Here is a 16,040-nt window from a genome sequence, read left to right as displayed (position 1 = left end):
GACTTCAGCAAATCCTGTATCCTTATTTTAGCAGTGAACTGAGAAAATAACAAACCCGACAGCTCACTCGTAGCTGCCAGCAGAGATTAAGGTACAGCCCAGGGGAATGGTCTAAAGTAAACCATCCTGGAAAATTAACTTGTAACTTGTAAATCATTGCCTCTGTAAAATAATTATTGCCTCTGGAAAAGTTCCTTTCCAGCCGTCACACTAGGTCATAGGTTGTCATGATGAACTTTACACTGAACCCTCATCTTAAATGGTACATCGTGTATGTAATACATGAGATACTGTGTGAAATGTGTTCCCATTATAAAAACAAGGAATGTAATTACAAGCCATGCTTCATATGACTGTATTTATGAGTATTTGTGAACATAAATTACAACACATACAAATAGATGTAAGTCCACAGCGCAGTGGTTTGGCCTTTCAGACTTAGGGCACTATAGACAATGCAACTTGCAACTTCTGCAAGAACCGAGGAGCTGGCGATGTCACGAGTCTCTCCCCCGGCCGGAGAACCAGGGGATCTAATGAGGATGTGGCGCTGTAGAGAACTGGGACCCGACGTTATAATAATAATAATAAGTTGCGGCCGGGCCTGTGACGATGAAATAGCTGTATAAAATGTGCATGATGAAATAGCTGTATAAAATGTGTATACACATCATGTGAAATTAGACTTTTGCAGCCTAAATGCACACATTTTGAAAGCACAATACTGTGGTATTTGTATAAAATGGGGTGAGATCAAGTTGATCTATGACCCTAAGCTATGCTTTGGTATATAGGCCTATACCAAGCCTAATCAATGGGTTTAAGAGTTTGAACAAATGCAAACCTTTTAGATCATGGTGCTTTTTTTCCTCACCCCTTCCCCCCAAAACATATCCCCCCTAGGGCCTAGGCCTAGCCACTAATCCTACCCATCCTGACTCTATACCACCTTCCTATCGCGAGCTACAGCCATTTTCCCACTCAACGACCATGAGTGACTGATTGATGAGTGAGTGACTGACTGACTGTTGCATGTTCTGACTTTTCCATCTTATGACCCCTGCAGGACTGCTTGTCCAGCGCTGCAGTAAATAGAAAATTTTCCATCTACTGTACAACTCATGCCAACTCACTGCTTTAGAAATTGTATCCACTAGGGTATCGGCCACTTCGGGGCCGAAACCCTAGGCTCGCCTGCTGCATGGCCTCGCCTGCTCTATTGGCACAATTGCTCAACTTTCCATCACTGTCACTGATGATGTCACAATGCCTATAACATCATCAGTGTCTATGACATCATCAGTAAGGTCATAGATGATTTTGGTCAATAATGTCACTGATGACATCACTGATGTCATAGACATTGTGACATCATCAGTGGGACAAAAATGTAAACAGATATTGCCCATGACACAGAGCCCACTTGCTCCCTTTTATATAATAATAATATATTATTATATTATAATATAAGGATAAAAAAAAAGCATGCAATCATCTGGAGGGTTGTGTGATTAAAAATAATGCAATGTTTATTAATTAATGAATAATAAACAGGTATGTTTAATTAACGAATAAGAAACAGGTATTCATAGGAGCAAAGCAAAGTTAATCTCCAACAGAAGGGGAATGAAAGGAATGAGAAGCATCAGAATGGAGGAAGCTATTGAAATAATTTTAAATGTGAACTAGAAGAGCCCTCAGAGAGCGCAGACCTCTGCCAAGGCCGATACTCCAGTCTGCTGTGATATGCACATTTTGTGATTCGGATCAGAACCCTGAATCCCACCTCCATACCGAAACCTCGAACCCCAACTCTCTATGACCTACCTATAGTTAGGGCCCCTATTCCCTAGCCCTGCCCCCTCCCTTGACCTGAATCTGATTGGATCTGTGCCAAAATGCAATGCTACACCCTTCCACCAAGTTTCATGAAAATTGGCCAATGTAGGTTTTCTGTAATCCTGCTAACAGACAGCACCGAAAATCCTTGGCGGAGGCAATAAGTCTAAATATGACCCATCTGAACAGGAATTGATATAGTATAGTATAGTTACATTACATACATTACATACAGATATAGTATACAGGGATCGCGGAACCGCCCGGGCCACACGGGCCCGGGTACATTTCAGTTCCCCCCCCCCCCCCAAAAAAAATATATATATATATATATATTTTTACAATTAAACCTCATTTACTTATTACACTCGACTGGTTGTTTTTCAGATGTGAACAAGTCAGATCCACTATAAATGTTTTTCAGTAGATGCTGTGATGTAGCCACAAGAAAGGTGCAATATTAATGTTTTTCAGGAGATGGCGATGTTGCTAGCTATAGGTTCTAAACAAGAAATATGGTTCAAATGTTTACAGTAGTTTTCCTTTCTTGCTGCACTACAATGTTACAATGCTGTGAGACAGGCCCGGCGTTGGAGGGGGGCCTGACCGGGCCGGGCCCCCCCATTCCCTAAACTGGCCCCCCCATTCAATTTTTTTTTGTGTGTGTGTGTGCTAAAAACGTTTTTCCGTTTTTCTGTTTTAAAGTTTAAAACGGAATCTGGCTGTCATTAGGCATTGATTAACTGAATGCTATTGCTAACTGTTACTTTGAACCTCCATTTGCAATGATTCTGGCTGGATATTAACTATTGTAAATTTGTCACAATGAATGCAATTTGTGCACAATGTGTAAATACATTTAATATTAATTGTTTAGGCCTAATTATTTGTAAAGTCACTACACATTAGAGATGTGTGTAGTTCTTCATAGATTTAGCCTCTTCATTTTGCTCTCAAATGCACCAGGTTGACGAATTTTACTTTAAAATGTACAAAATCTTCTTCCGGGGGAGAATCCCCCCGGACCCCCCTTGGGTAGCTTGGCCCCCCCAAGCTAGGGGCAGGCCCCCTCTGTAATTTGGTTCTGGAGCCGGGCCTGCTGTGAGACGGAGCTAAACACAAAAGATGCAATATTAATAGTTTTTCATGAGATACTCAGTATTTAATACTAATACTAATACTAATAATAGAAAAGGAGAAGATACTGAATAATGACATCACAACAGTATAATCCTAATGTTAATTTAAAATTAAATATTCTTCTAAATATGGATAAAAGTCCAAAAAACATAAAATTTTCTTCGACGCTGCCGAGATTCCATTCCTTACAGCACCCCCTACTTAATAATAGTTCCAGCGCGGCTGCGAAAATATGGTGGCGCATTGTGTCAAGTGTACTGGCTCGGGGAACGGTCCGGCCCCCGGTCCCTTAGGTTTCTGACAATGTGGCCCCCTGAACAATTTAGTTGAATAGCCCTGCTGTAAAACCCAGTCGCACTCATATTCTGGTTTATTTCAAGAAAAACATTTTGGCTAGTTGAAATTAATTGGCTCGTAACTTTAAAATCTAGCAGCCATATTGGCTGGTGATAAAAAAAAAGTTGAATCTCCTCAAACCCTGCAGTGAGAGCAGGTGGTGACATAGGAGTGAGTGAGAAAAGGAGCAAATATATGATTGTTAAGACTGAATACTGACATCACAACCGTCTAATCCTAATGTTAATTTAAAATTAGATATTCCTATATGAATCTGGCTTCAAACGACCAAAATCTTTATATGATGATAATAATAATAATCAATGATGGTGGTTCACAGACCTGTGTGTGTGTGGGGGGGGGGGAGCCCCCCCGACCCGACACGCCCCCCGGCCCCCCCAAGTTCAGATGCGTTCCGCTATCCCTGATAGTATAGTATATAGTATATCAGTGATTATCAAGTCAAATGACTTAGCATTTACCTTTGCCACAATGAGTGTTTTGATACATTTCAAACACACACATACACAGCACAATTTGTGACTTGCTGTTCAATACTGTATGGAGTCAAAATATGTTCTCATTTACATTTGAGAGAAACTGTCTTAATATTGACACATACAGTATTAAAAGGGACTTTCAGTATCAAAAGCCCAATTGTAAATTCATTTCAGGGGCTCCTTGAAAACAGGTGAAAAGAATAAACTTTTCTTACATTCAATATGTACAGAGGTATACATACTCTGAATAACAAGCGGACTCCTAAATGAACAGCCTCACTCAAGCAGTGCTGGGTGAGAGAATAATCAAACAGCTGTTGAACATAAGCAATAGTAGTATTTCTCTTTCCAGTTATTCCACCATCTTTTTATTATTATTCAAAACATTTTACTTTATTACAGAGGAACTAGGGAGCTACATTCACACTGGCAAAGAAGCTATCTACAACTAACACAATGTAATCTTCTATATGTTTTATAGTTCAGAAATAGTCACAAACCTCTGCTAAATGAAGGTACTCAAGTGTTCAATTGACAGAACAGTGGCACTTGTCTTTCACACACTGTATCCTCTAAATTTCATATATTGAATGCTTACTGTTAACTAATTAACTAACTAACCAACTAAGGAAGGAAGGAAGGAATTTGAAATCCACAAGTAACCTTGCATGGCAGCTGGATGACGCAAGAAGATCATAAGATCACGATCACACGACAAATCGATCTGACCACGCTCCAATCTATTGGTTTGACTCTGAACCACCAGTGCTTTGCACCAATCAGCATCCTATGAGACAGCTACGGGCGGGCTTTGGTGTGACGCCAGCGAGAGCCAACCCGTGATAGACAGATGGTTCATCCAATCACCTGTCAGGTATTTGTTGAAAGTGCCTGCCCTTTGAAACGGTTTCCCGAGTGACTCGTTCCCAGATGGTTATGTGAAACAAACCATCTGGCAGTGTCAGGTTAATCCACAATGCCATGTCAGTTAGTATAAAGTAGTAAATATCATACTATATATATTATAAAAGTATAAAACACATCCGTTGCTCCTTTTTCTGTGTGAGTGCGTTCAGGTCCGGTTGTTGTGCAGGGCGTCTATGAGCATCTTGTTGTAGTCGTCCAGTTGCTGGGTGACTTTCTTGGCGACCAAGGTGTAGTCGCTCTCCTGGGATTTGGAGGCGATGACTAACAGGATGCTGGAGTTAAGGAGAGGTCACTACGATAGCCAATGGGTCGCTTTTATATGGACCACTTTTCACATCCTTGTCCTCCAGGTTTGGAGGTGATGAGTGACGAAACAGTATTGCAGAGCTATTTATTGTCAAGCATATAAATTTGATTCATTTTAATTAATAAATAATCAGAGTGGGACTCGGTATCGGCAGATACTCAATATTAAATGACTTGGATCGGGGGTAAACAAACTTGATGGGGCACAACACTTTGACCATAAATAACTTTGACCATTGTAGTTTTGTTTTTCTAACTCAACGGATGTCTTTAATAAGGCAACGACTAACAAACAGATCAAGACTATTTTATATAGAAGGATACACTCTTTCATGACAAAGTTGTTCTGCTCCAGGTGTTGCCACTTCCTCTCCAGGTTAGCCAACTGGAAAAAGAAGCACAAGCACATGCGCATGCACACACAAACACTCACTCACATGCGCACGCACGCACGCGCGCGCGCACGCACGCGCACACACACACACACACACACACACACACACACAATCAGCATGTGGAGCTGTACAAATTTGCAACTGCTGTAACATCTTAAAGTAAAACATAAAAAAATTGTAGATAAATATATACAGTGGAAGATAAATATATACAGTAGAAGAAAAGAAAAACATGAAATTCTAAAAAGAAAAAAAACATGAAATTATAAAAAATATAAAATTACTTCATTAGTTATTTTAACATTTCATGCAAAATAAGATACAACGCGCTCCACTCATGATAATATAACAACTGGGTACAGGATCCTTAAAATAGTTGATAATAAAGGGCAGCACTCCGAACTGACTTTTTTAATTTGTGTGGCAATTAAATAAGTCAATTTCGGTGTCTTTCTGTTTTATTATTTAACATTTAAAACAATAAAAGTATGTTTCAACCAAATTTAAAAACTACTGTAATATGGAAAATATATTATGAAAATGTTTTAATAATCACTAAAATACCTTTATAACAATAATGTCGGTAATGTCTATAAAATAAATACTTTCTGGAACAACAACATTTCTAAGTGTAAATATTTGTTTGAAGCTGGTCAGTAAATGGAAAGTGTTGGTGAACCTGAGCGTGTGTCTCATTTTCTTGAAGCTTGGTCTTCAGAGCTTGGTGCTTCTGGGTCATTTCCTGTAACAGCTGCCGAAACGAGTCCCGCCGCTGAGTCAGCCAAACACGCTCCGCCTGCAATCTCTGCACCACAACCGCAAACAAACACTTAGCTTAGCTTAGCTGTGTGTAACTACTAAACACAAACATGGTTTATAGTTTTATCTGTATTGAAATAATTTATTCTGAGCTCATCAGATAGCTAGCCAATTTATATACATTAACAGAAAATTGGGTTATAGTTTAATTTGCTAAAACTATGTATTTTGAGTTAATTAGCTAGTTCACTTAATGAGTGATTCATTCCAAGTCAATTACCAAGTCTTTGAGTCACTCAATGAGTGATTCACTCATTGAGTCATGAGGCATGAGTGATTCACTCATTGAGTGTCACATTCGTGTTCGAGCTTCAAGTCGCAAAACCACGGATGCTAGTATCAGCTAACAGACAGCTAACAACTAATAACAACATTAACATTTAATTGTATGGCTTTAACTATTGTATTGGTATTTTCCTAGTAGCAAGTGGCAATTTGTGACCTCCGAGTGCTAATGGAATGCAGCAAGATACTTGCTGACCTGTTTCTTGTGGTCGGCCGTGCGCCTCAGGGTGTCCAGGTCACGGTAGGTGTGGAGCTCTTGGTCCATGGTGGCCACACGCTCCTTTAGGCTGCTGAGCTCCCCGCTGATCTTCCCCTCGAGCTGCTGCACCTTGTCCAGGTCCTGCTGCAGGCGCCCAGACTCTGGAGAGGAGGACAGCACATAAGTTAGCCCTCATTCACACGACATCAGTACGCGGCGCGGCGGCAGCTTCATTTCAGCGTCCTTGTTAACAGGCGAGACCGATAACACCATCCGCAAGCCACGCCGAAGCTACGCTGCAGCGATAGTTTCAGCTTCTGTTCTATTTTCCAAACATGCACCGTGCTGCACCTGAGCAGCCAGGCATGAAGTCAATGCAAGTTGTGAGCGGGGGAAGGGCAGCGCCGAGTGAGGCGCTGAGGAAAAGAGAGTGCTTCTGGTGTGAACGGCAAGGCTCCTGCTCGAAGTTTCCGTGAAGCACTGCTTCTGAGTAGCGCCCCGTGTGAACCGAGTGTTAGCATCTTATCGTTTAGAGTTTAGCATTTTTTTGGTTAGCATCCCAGAACTTGAATGGATACAATGGCCCTTCCAGTACTTCAGACCCTCCGTAGGTATGAATCACAAGTCAGCATTTCTGGGTTTCGCCACAGGAAAAGCGGCAGCAAGCCTCTGATTGGCTGGGCTGTAACAGAAATCCGGCTCTCTGCGTACATTGGTGCATCATTCAAAATGTACCGCCCAACGAGTTGCGTCATAAGGAGGTCTGTGGTTGGCAATTCATACTGTATGTCTGTCAGGCATTTCGTTTTGTATTAGGGGCGGTCCATAAACACTTAGGGCCCTATCTTCCCAAAAGCGCTAATTTAGCATTTGCGCTCATTTAACGCTGTGCGTAATGCAAATTGGGGGCGGGCACAAGCGCATGCCTGTTATAATTGTACTGGGCATAGGCGTGCCACATGCCAAAGCAGGCGTTTCAGCGCTAAAATGTGGGGATAGATGGCATTATCCTATCGTCAGCAGTGCGCAATTACTTTGCACTAAGAGCTTTGAAAAGGACCTCTTATGCGCTAAATACCTTGCTGCGCCGTAATCGCCGTGCAGCGCAGTGCAGTGCAAAGTAAAATTCCTTTTGGATATGTCATTACGCATAGCCTTGCCACGCCAGGACATCAAATTATGCTGCTAAAATTGGGTATTAGCAGATAATTCAGTGAGGCAATCAACTATAATTCACTGAGAAACTTTTATCACATCGCAAAGAGGGAAATGAATTGAGAAAACTTGTTGGACAATGGACATAGGCTATTTACCTTTCGTTGGCACCACAGACGATCTGTCAATAAGCTCTCTCCATCTCTCTCTGTCCTCGCACGAGTACACTCTATTACGCATGGAGAGAATTACAGCATATTGCATGCCTCGCGCAAACAGCCATTGCGAGATGGGAATCTGATTGGTTTTGATTGACGTAATGCCCAGCATTGCCTGGCCACACCCGTGAATAATTCTGGTAGTTAAGACCGCCCAAATCCCGTTTGCGCAGGCATTTTGGGAGCACAGATGATTTTGGCATGGCTCTAATTTGAGCCTGTGACACGTGCCGAGAATGTTTCGGCATCCCCGCCGAGAATTGCATCCCCAACATATTTCGGGGCTGTTTTAACTTAGAAATCAGGGAGGTCACGTCTACCAGGCAATTATATCACTTTTAAACAGTTACATTTCTGTATAAATCATTACAATTAGGCTCCCCTTAGGTGGGGATGCTTTTTTTTGCTGCTGGGCGGGGGTGCAAAACTCGGCATACCACCTGGACAAATGCGCAAGGCGTACTGTTATCTTGCCTGCGTTAAGGCACGCGCAAACGGGTGCGCAATCGCTAATAGGGGATATCGCCTGTATGAAGATAGGTCCTTTAGACATTTATCTATGACGAAACTAGTGTTTGTCATGGTGACTATGGAATTTTTAGGGTTAGTTGCCATGGTGACAACACAAGTCTGGTCATTAAGGCCGTAAAGTGTGTCACCAGGATATATGCAGGGATCCTAAAGTTAAAGGCAATACCTTTTAAGACTTTTTCAATATATTATAAGACAACACCACTTTCGTCACATCAGTGTAAATCACAAGTTTCATCACGATATGATATTATATAGATTATTTTGACAACGATGCAATAATTGTTAATATCACAGTCTGTCACGATACAATAGAGATTCAATTCAGGGATCTACGATCGATATGAGATGATATCATATGCTCATTTAACACAATCTAATAAATGTAATACCAAATGGCAATTAAGACTTTTTAATACTTTTTAACAGCCTTAATTTTCCCTAAATTAGACAAAATGGATAAATGATATCAAGGGTGACCAGGGTCCAGGATACCCTGGTCACACTTGTTTGAGAACTGTACCGCTAACATGTAACCGTGCGACGTAGCTGGATTTGCAAGATCACGATCGTGCGAGAAATCCATCTTTTCGCACTCCAAGCTATTGGTTTAAATCCATCTCAGCAGTGGGCCAGACCAATCAGGAACCAGAAGCAGCTACGGGTGGGATTTTTAGGTGTGACGCCAGCGAGAGGTGTGCCCATAATAGACGGTGATAAGACAGATAGTTCATCCAATCACGTGCCAGGTATTTTTTGAACGCACCTACACTTTTCTAAAAAGTTTCCAAATACAACATCTCAGATGGTTCTGTGTAATAAACCATCTGGCAGTGTCAGGTTAGCTAACGTATGCATCCAGGCTAAAGTAGCGTTATCAAAGATGTGCTTATGTCTCTAGCTCTTTCTGTCAAGACCAGCACATTAGCATAATCAAACAGGTGCCTTTAACTTAATATGTAGCCTGTTAAAGGGATAGTTCAGTTTATTTGATGTGGGGTTGTATGAGGTACTTGCATACAGTCAGTGTACATGCAGTAGAATGCATGTTTAGAGAAATGGAGACCGGCCACGTCAAACATGTAGAGCTGTTTGCTGAGTGTGAGTGGGGGCCATGAGCAAAAATGTAAAAAACAACAGAAAAAATACATAAAATGTTTCTGTACTGCTCACCTTGCGTAATCCAAGTCTCCACATGCCCTGAGATGCCAAGTTGACTTGGAAAGACATCATTTTACACCCTGTTTTAGCTGAAATATAGCCATATGCAGCTGGAAGTTCACTCTCTTGTTTGCCTATCCCTTCTTATAGCTCGAGCACCTGGCTGCATTCTACACTGCATAGTACATGCATACGGAAAATAGTGGGCGTGCACATGGCCACGCACCGATGCATTATGGTTCTAACATGTGATCGAAACTGGAGCGGGACTGAGCGGGTGATCGGTGCCGCTCCAACTTTCGCTCCGGTACCGCTCTGGTCGCCGCTCACCGCTCAAGCCAAAATCCCCTCGCTCGCTCCGCTCACATGCTCTGGTTACTACTATTATGCTTAAGGAACATTGTGTGACTGTTCAGTTTGGTCGTGTCCTGCTCACATTAACGCCAGGCATTAGACGCTACCGGGGGAGCAGGCTCTGACTGCAGTTAGCTGCAGTGAGACTGCCCATTATTATAATGTTAGCTTGATAATAATTGTGGCTAACTAATATTGATTTATAGATTTACATTTATAGAAATTACCACCCAGCTCCACTAATAACATTACCGTCTTGTGTGGATCATGAATGTAACAGTCGTAAATATGCCCAACGTTACTGTTATGCTTTTGGAACATTGTTTGACTGTTCAGTTTGGTCAACACCAGGCATTAGATGTAGTGATGCACCGATATGAAAGTTTTGGCCGATACCGATAACCGATATTAACATTGCTGTTATGGTCGATAACCGATATTTACCGATGTCGATATGATCTCGATATAATGCATTTATTTATTTCCCAAAAATTTGGAAAAGCCCATAAATCATAGATTTACTGCATTGTTTCCTCTCGATGTGAAAATTTTGGCTCATACTTATAACCAATATTAAAATAGCAACATCGGACCGATGCCGATATGTTAAAAAATGACTAACATCTGCCGATACCGATATGATTGCCCTGATGAAGGCCGAGAGGCCAAAACGTTGGCATGTATCGACCTGACATGGCCAAATAAATGGTGAAATAGAGAATCCTTTGTCCTGAAGATCTGTGTGTGCTACCTTGTGCCTTAGGTGCAATTATCTTTATGATTGCCGATATATCGTTCCTGGTTCACGCTAACGTGAATATCCTTATCCATTTCCCCACAGCCAATGCAAGTCAAAACACGACCAAACATGGCACAATAACGTCCGATAATTCATCCAGAATCCTTCATGGGCATCTCGAGGCTGATTTGAGCGATGAATTGTCCAGGTTGCCGTTTTCAAGTTACTTTTATGAGTTAACATTACAAAGCAACCAACACAGTCTGCTGTTGCCTGTAACTTCGTGTCACAAGGCTCTCTCAAAGCTCTCAAAGGAGAGAGCCTGGTTCGCGTGCGAATATGGCGCCAGCTCATTCACACGCTGCCTGCAGTTACTCTAACGGCCACCGGTGTCAGTAATAGTTAGAACTTATGGATAGGACCTTTAATATAAACTAACATACCTACCGTTACTCGACATGAAAAGTTAGGATTCGGACATCGATGCTAACACTTCCGGGTTCTTCACTGTTTTTGCCTATGGGATTTTTGAATGGGTTTTTGGCGCGATGCTTCTAATAAGGTCTCTGGGCAACGCAAGCTTAATCAAATGCGAACCAGTGTTCAGCGGGATAATCTTCACACATGAGGACCATTTTTATGAGTTTTTAAGCTTTTACGTGCCGTTAAAAGTGCGGCTAGTTAGCAAACGGCTAAATGAGACTACACTGTTGAGTCGACGGGGATATTATACGTCAATAACGTCATCACTTCAAAGGACGAACACGGAAATTCTCTTTCCCTCACCTGGTTCAGCCCGGGGTAATCAGTGCACAGCAGCGCACACATCAGCAACACTCCAGGTTGAGTGGTGACGTGACGGGGAAGCCTATGTGACACTGTGTGTAGTTCTGGATTAGCTTAGCACAAGCTTTTTACTTCTAGGGCTCGCATTTACGCTTCAAAACTCATGAAAGTGGTCCTCACGTGTGAAGATTATCCTGCTGAACGCTGGTTCGCGTTTGATTAAGCTTGCGTTGCCCACAGACCTTATTTGAAGCATCACGCCAAAAACCCATTCAAAAATCCCATAGGCAGAAAAAGTGAAGAACCCGGAAGTCCGGGACTTCCGCGTTCCGACTACAAAAATACGTCATCCCTGGGGCTCTCTATTAGGGAAGTGTTTACTGGGGCCATAAATCTAGTGAGAAGTAAGCTCATTTTCCCATTCACTTCCATGCAATGGAAGTCTCCATCCTATAATAATCAATGGAACAGAGGTTGAGATGGTAAAAAGTATTAAATTTCTTGGTGTCACTATTTCGGATGATCTTAGCTGGCACTCAAATACCAAAGCGATTGTTAAAAAGTCTCAGCAACGTCTTTTCTTCTTAAGAAGACTTAAGGAGTTCACCCACAACAGCCAGATCCTTGTTAACTTTTATCGCTGTATTATTGAGAGCATTCTCACTAGTTCCTTCACTGTATGGTTTGGTAATCTTAAGGTGCGTTCACACCGACCTATTAAAGTTTGTCGCTGGCGTCGAGTTTACATACAAAGTCAATGCAAACGAGCGATTGAGCGTATATTCGCCTGGGAGAATAATCGCTGGGCGTCCGAGCGGCAGAGACAGAGCGACAGGGAGAAAATACGCTCGTCGCTCAAGATGAAATATTCCAACTCGAGCGAAAATACGCTGGCATCAGTCGCTCGCTGTTCAACGCTGATTGGCTGCCGTGTGAGAGCGAGTCAAGGATCACTCTGGCTTGGAACAAACCGCTGGTTTATTGTGTGGCAACAAACCGCATTGACAGGCTGACAGCTGACATGAAGTGAAGTCTGTACTACCGGTATGCAGCTCGCATTAGGAGCACGCTGATAGGCTTAGCTTGTAAACAATGACGGTGGCTCGTAGTGGACAAACAGCATGACATTGCGTAACGTTATATCCCCCACATGTCTGTCATTTCGTGTGCCTGTTGATGAGCGATTTAAACAGAGCGACAGAGCGATTCCAAAGGGTTGACTTGAGCGACAGAGCGAAAAATAAATATCTCGGTGTGAACACAGCTTTACTGTCAAGGAGCGAAAATCCTTAAATAGGGTAGTGCGCCTTGCCCGCAAGATAACTGGTGCCAACCTGCCGGCTCTAGAAGAGCTCTATAGCTCCAGACTTTTGTCCCGGGCCTCCAGTATTATCAAGGACCCTGCAGGTCACCCGGCCGCCAGTGTTTTTTAGTTACTCCCTCTGGGTAGACGCTACCGCTCCATTAAATGCTCCACCACTCGCTTTGCGAGAAGCGTTTACCCGAGTGCTGTGCGTAGTTTGAACGATCACAAATCTAAACGGTAGATCTCTGTTTTGTCTAGACCATCTAGACACCTAGACTTTTCTTTTTTTCTGTTATTTTCTTTTGTATAAGATGTCTTATACTGGTTTCTCATGCAATTTGATCCTTGCTTAGGCACTTTACTACTGTGCACTTTATGTGTGATTGTGCACTTTGTTCCTGCACTTTAATAAGTGAGCGGGATGACTCGGGCCTTTATCCACAGATGTACCTGTCTCATTTTATTCTTTTATTCTTTTATTTTATCTTATTTACCTTTTAAACCTTTTTATTGTCTGTCTTTTTATGCTATTTTATGTTGTCATGACCTGTCATATATGTGTCTATGTTTTAAGCTCTTGCACCCCAATTCCAATGTAGTTTCGACTGCAAATGGTAAATAAACTGACTCTGACTCTGACTCTGGAGTAGCCCCCTGCTGGCCAATAGAAAGAATGCAGGTTTAAGGCTCTTCCGCATTGGCTTCATTTTTCAGCTGCAGAGGTTGCCCCTTGGTCTAGAGCAGGGGTTTTCAAAGACTGAGGCTGTGGGCCTACCCTCAGACAAAGCTTGGGGCAAAAGCTTTGCTTCATTCTGTGGTTAGCATGTTAGCTAACCAAGCATAGCTTATGGGGGAGCATTTCCTGGCGGTAGTGTGTGTGTGTGTGTGTGTTACTGACCAGTGGTCAGCCCCCTGGCGGTGCTTTCTGATTGGACCACCTCTGTCTCCTTGCTGACCAGCACCTCCTGCATGCTCCTCAGCTCACTGGCTGTCACCGTGTCCACCTGACGGAGCCGCGCCATGCTCTACACACACACACACACACGCACACGCACATGCACACGCACGCACACACAAACCCACAGTCAAATCCAAACCTCTTTTACTCCCTTCCCCTCTCTATCTCTCCTTTCTTCCATTTATGTCCTATTGTATGTTGACTATCTAATATCTATATCTATATCTATATCTATATATATATATATGGTATGATGATGGTGTGTGTGCGTGCATGTGAGCAGAATTTGTCTGGCCACAGCAGCACGGAGCCGAACCCTATTTCCATCGGGGGTGAGGAGGTGGTGAGTGTGGACAGCTACAAATACCTGGGCGTTCACCTGGACAAAAAACTGGACTGGAGATGCAATACCGAGGCTGTCTACAAGAAGGGGCAGAGTAGACTATTTCCTGAGGAGGCTCAGATCCTTCAACGTGTGCAGCAAGATGTTGCATATCTTTTACCAGTCTGTGGTAGCAAGTGCAATTCTCTTTGCAGCCACCTGCTGGGGCAACTGCATCAGAGCCGGCGACTCTAACAAGCTGAACAAACTTTTTAGGAGAGCAGGCTCTGTGCTGGGGACCACTCTGGAGCCCCTGGAGGTGGTTGTGGAGGGAAGAATGCTACAAAAAATACTCAAAATCATGAATGACACGACACATTCCCTACACGACCTGCTGGCTGGACAACGGAGCGGTTTCAGTCAGAGGCTCCGTCAGCTCCCCTGCAGCAAGGACCGTTACAGGAGGTCTTTCGTGACCACCGCAATAACAATATACAATAACTCCTGGACATGCTGAGAGAGGAGGGCCCTCCTCTCCCTACCCCTCCCTCTCCCCCCCCCCCTCCACTGCCTCCCCTCCCACCCTCCTATAATGACCCTCCTGAATGTTGAATCCATACTGCACATGCACAGTGCACACTCATGCCCACGTTGCACATTGCACACTCACAATGCATAGTCATAGCTATATTACCATGTAATATAATACGCCATACAGGGTACGGCATAGTCATAGCAATTATAATATAAATAATCAAACAGTGTACAGCTTTAGTCATAGAAATAATAGTATTATTTAATATACTTACAGTTTCCGGGAAACGAAAGATGTAACGGCGGTGGAAGTAAAGTTGTAGATTGTATTTTGCATATTTTACGTATTGTATTGTTTCTTGCTTCTTTCTAGCAATATGTTGATACTGCTGTTTTTGCTCTGCACCTTACCTACGGGAATTTGTGTAACTTTTTATTGTTTAATTAGTTGTTGCTGTCATTGATTCTACTGCTGCTGGGTGCTGGTGCTGGGTGACCTGATGGAGCTGGATTTTTTAATTAGGTGATTGCCCTAATTACCTAATGATGTGATGTCATCAGTGATGATGTCATCAGTGATGTAATCTTTCCGTCTACAGTGATGATGTCATCCTTCCTGGCTGAGGCTAATTTAAGTTCAGTGATGATGTCATCAGTGATGATGTCATGTTCCAGACCGGGGGGGGGGGGGGGGGGGGCTAACTCACAGGGGGGTCCCCATGGGTCCGCTAGTATATAAATTTGGCAATGTGGACTCTGTCTCTGTTTCTCTGTTTCAAGAATTTTGGCCGGCTACAGCTATGCCGTTTTACGTGCGATCGGGCTGAAACTTTCAGGGGGTGTAAAGAGCTGACCTGACAGAGACAGATCTTTTAATTAGGGCAGATTAATTGCCCTAATTGCCCTAAGGCTGATTGCCCTAAGGCTGAGGCTATAGTTCAGTGATGATGTCATCAGTGATGATGTCATCAATCTGAGGCTCATGAGAGAGACTGAGGGTGAGGGAGAGAGACTGAGGGGAGGGAGAGAGACTGAGGGAGAGAGAGGAGAGAGAGAGAGGAGAGGGAGAGAGAGAGGAGAGGGAGATAGAGAGGGGGGAGAGACTGAGGGAGAGAGTTAGACATTGCACACGCGCCAATAGGGCAGGCAAGGCCACGCAGCAGCCGAGCTGGGGGCGAGGTCGTGCAGCGGCCGAGCTGCGTATGCAAGCTGCAGGGCGTAGCTTGCAAT

At 43.2% G+C, this 16,040-nt stretch overlaps 1 protein-coding gene across 1 annotated transcript in view; it reads right to left on the bottom strand.

Annotated features, from left to right (window-relative positions):
- Nucleotides 1-4,222: 4,222 nt before the first annotated feature.
- The window catches only part of ift74 (intraflagellar transport 74), a 114,743-nt gene continuing 102,925 nt past the window's right edge, over nucleotides 4,223-16,040 (bottom strand). Inside the window, exons 16-20 of the mRNA XM_083657613.1 lie at nucleotides 13,895-14,021; nucleotides 6,744-6,907; nucleotides 6,123-6,248; nucleotides 5,373-5,433; nucleotides 4,223-5,003 (exon numbers count right to left, since the gene is read on the bottom strand). Coding sequence (XP_083513739.1) covers nucleotides 4,888-5,003; nucleotides 5,373-5,433; nucleotides 6,123-6,248; nucleotides 6,744-6,907; nucleotides 13,895-14,021 — 594 coding nt within the window. The 3' untranslated portion in view covers nucleotides 4,223-4,887. The remainder of the gene's footprint in view (nucleotides 5,004-5,372; nucleotides 5,434-6,122; nucleotides 6,249-6,743; nucleotides 6,908-13,894; nucleotides 14,022-16,040) is intronic.

This window comes from Poromitra crassiceps, assembly GCF_964638095.1.
Source record: "Poromitra crassiceps genome assembly, chromosome: 2".
Taxonomy (NCBI): domain Eukaryota; kingdom Metazoa; phylum Chordata; class Actinopteri; order Beryciformes; family Melamphaidae; genus Poromitra; species Poromitra crassiceps.
Note: the sequence above shows the minus strand (reverse complement) of the source record. Positions and strands in the feature narration are given on the sequence as shown.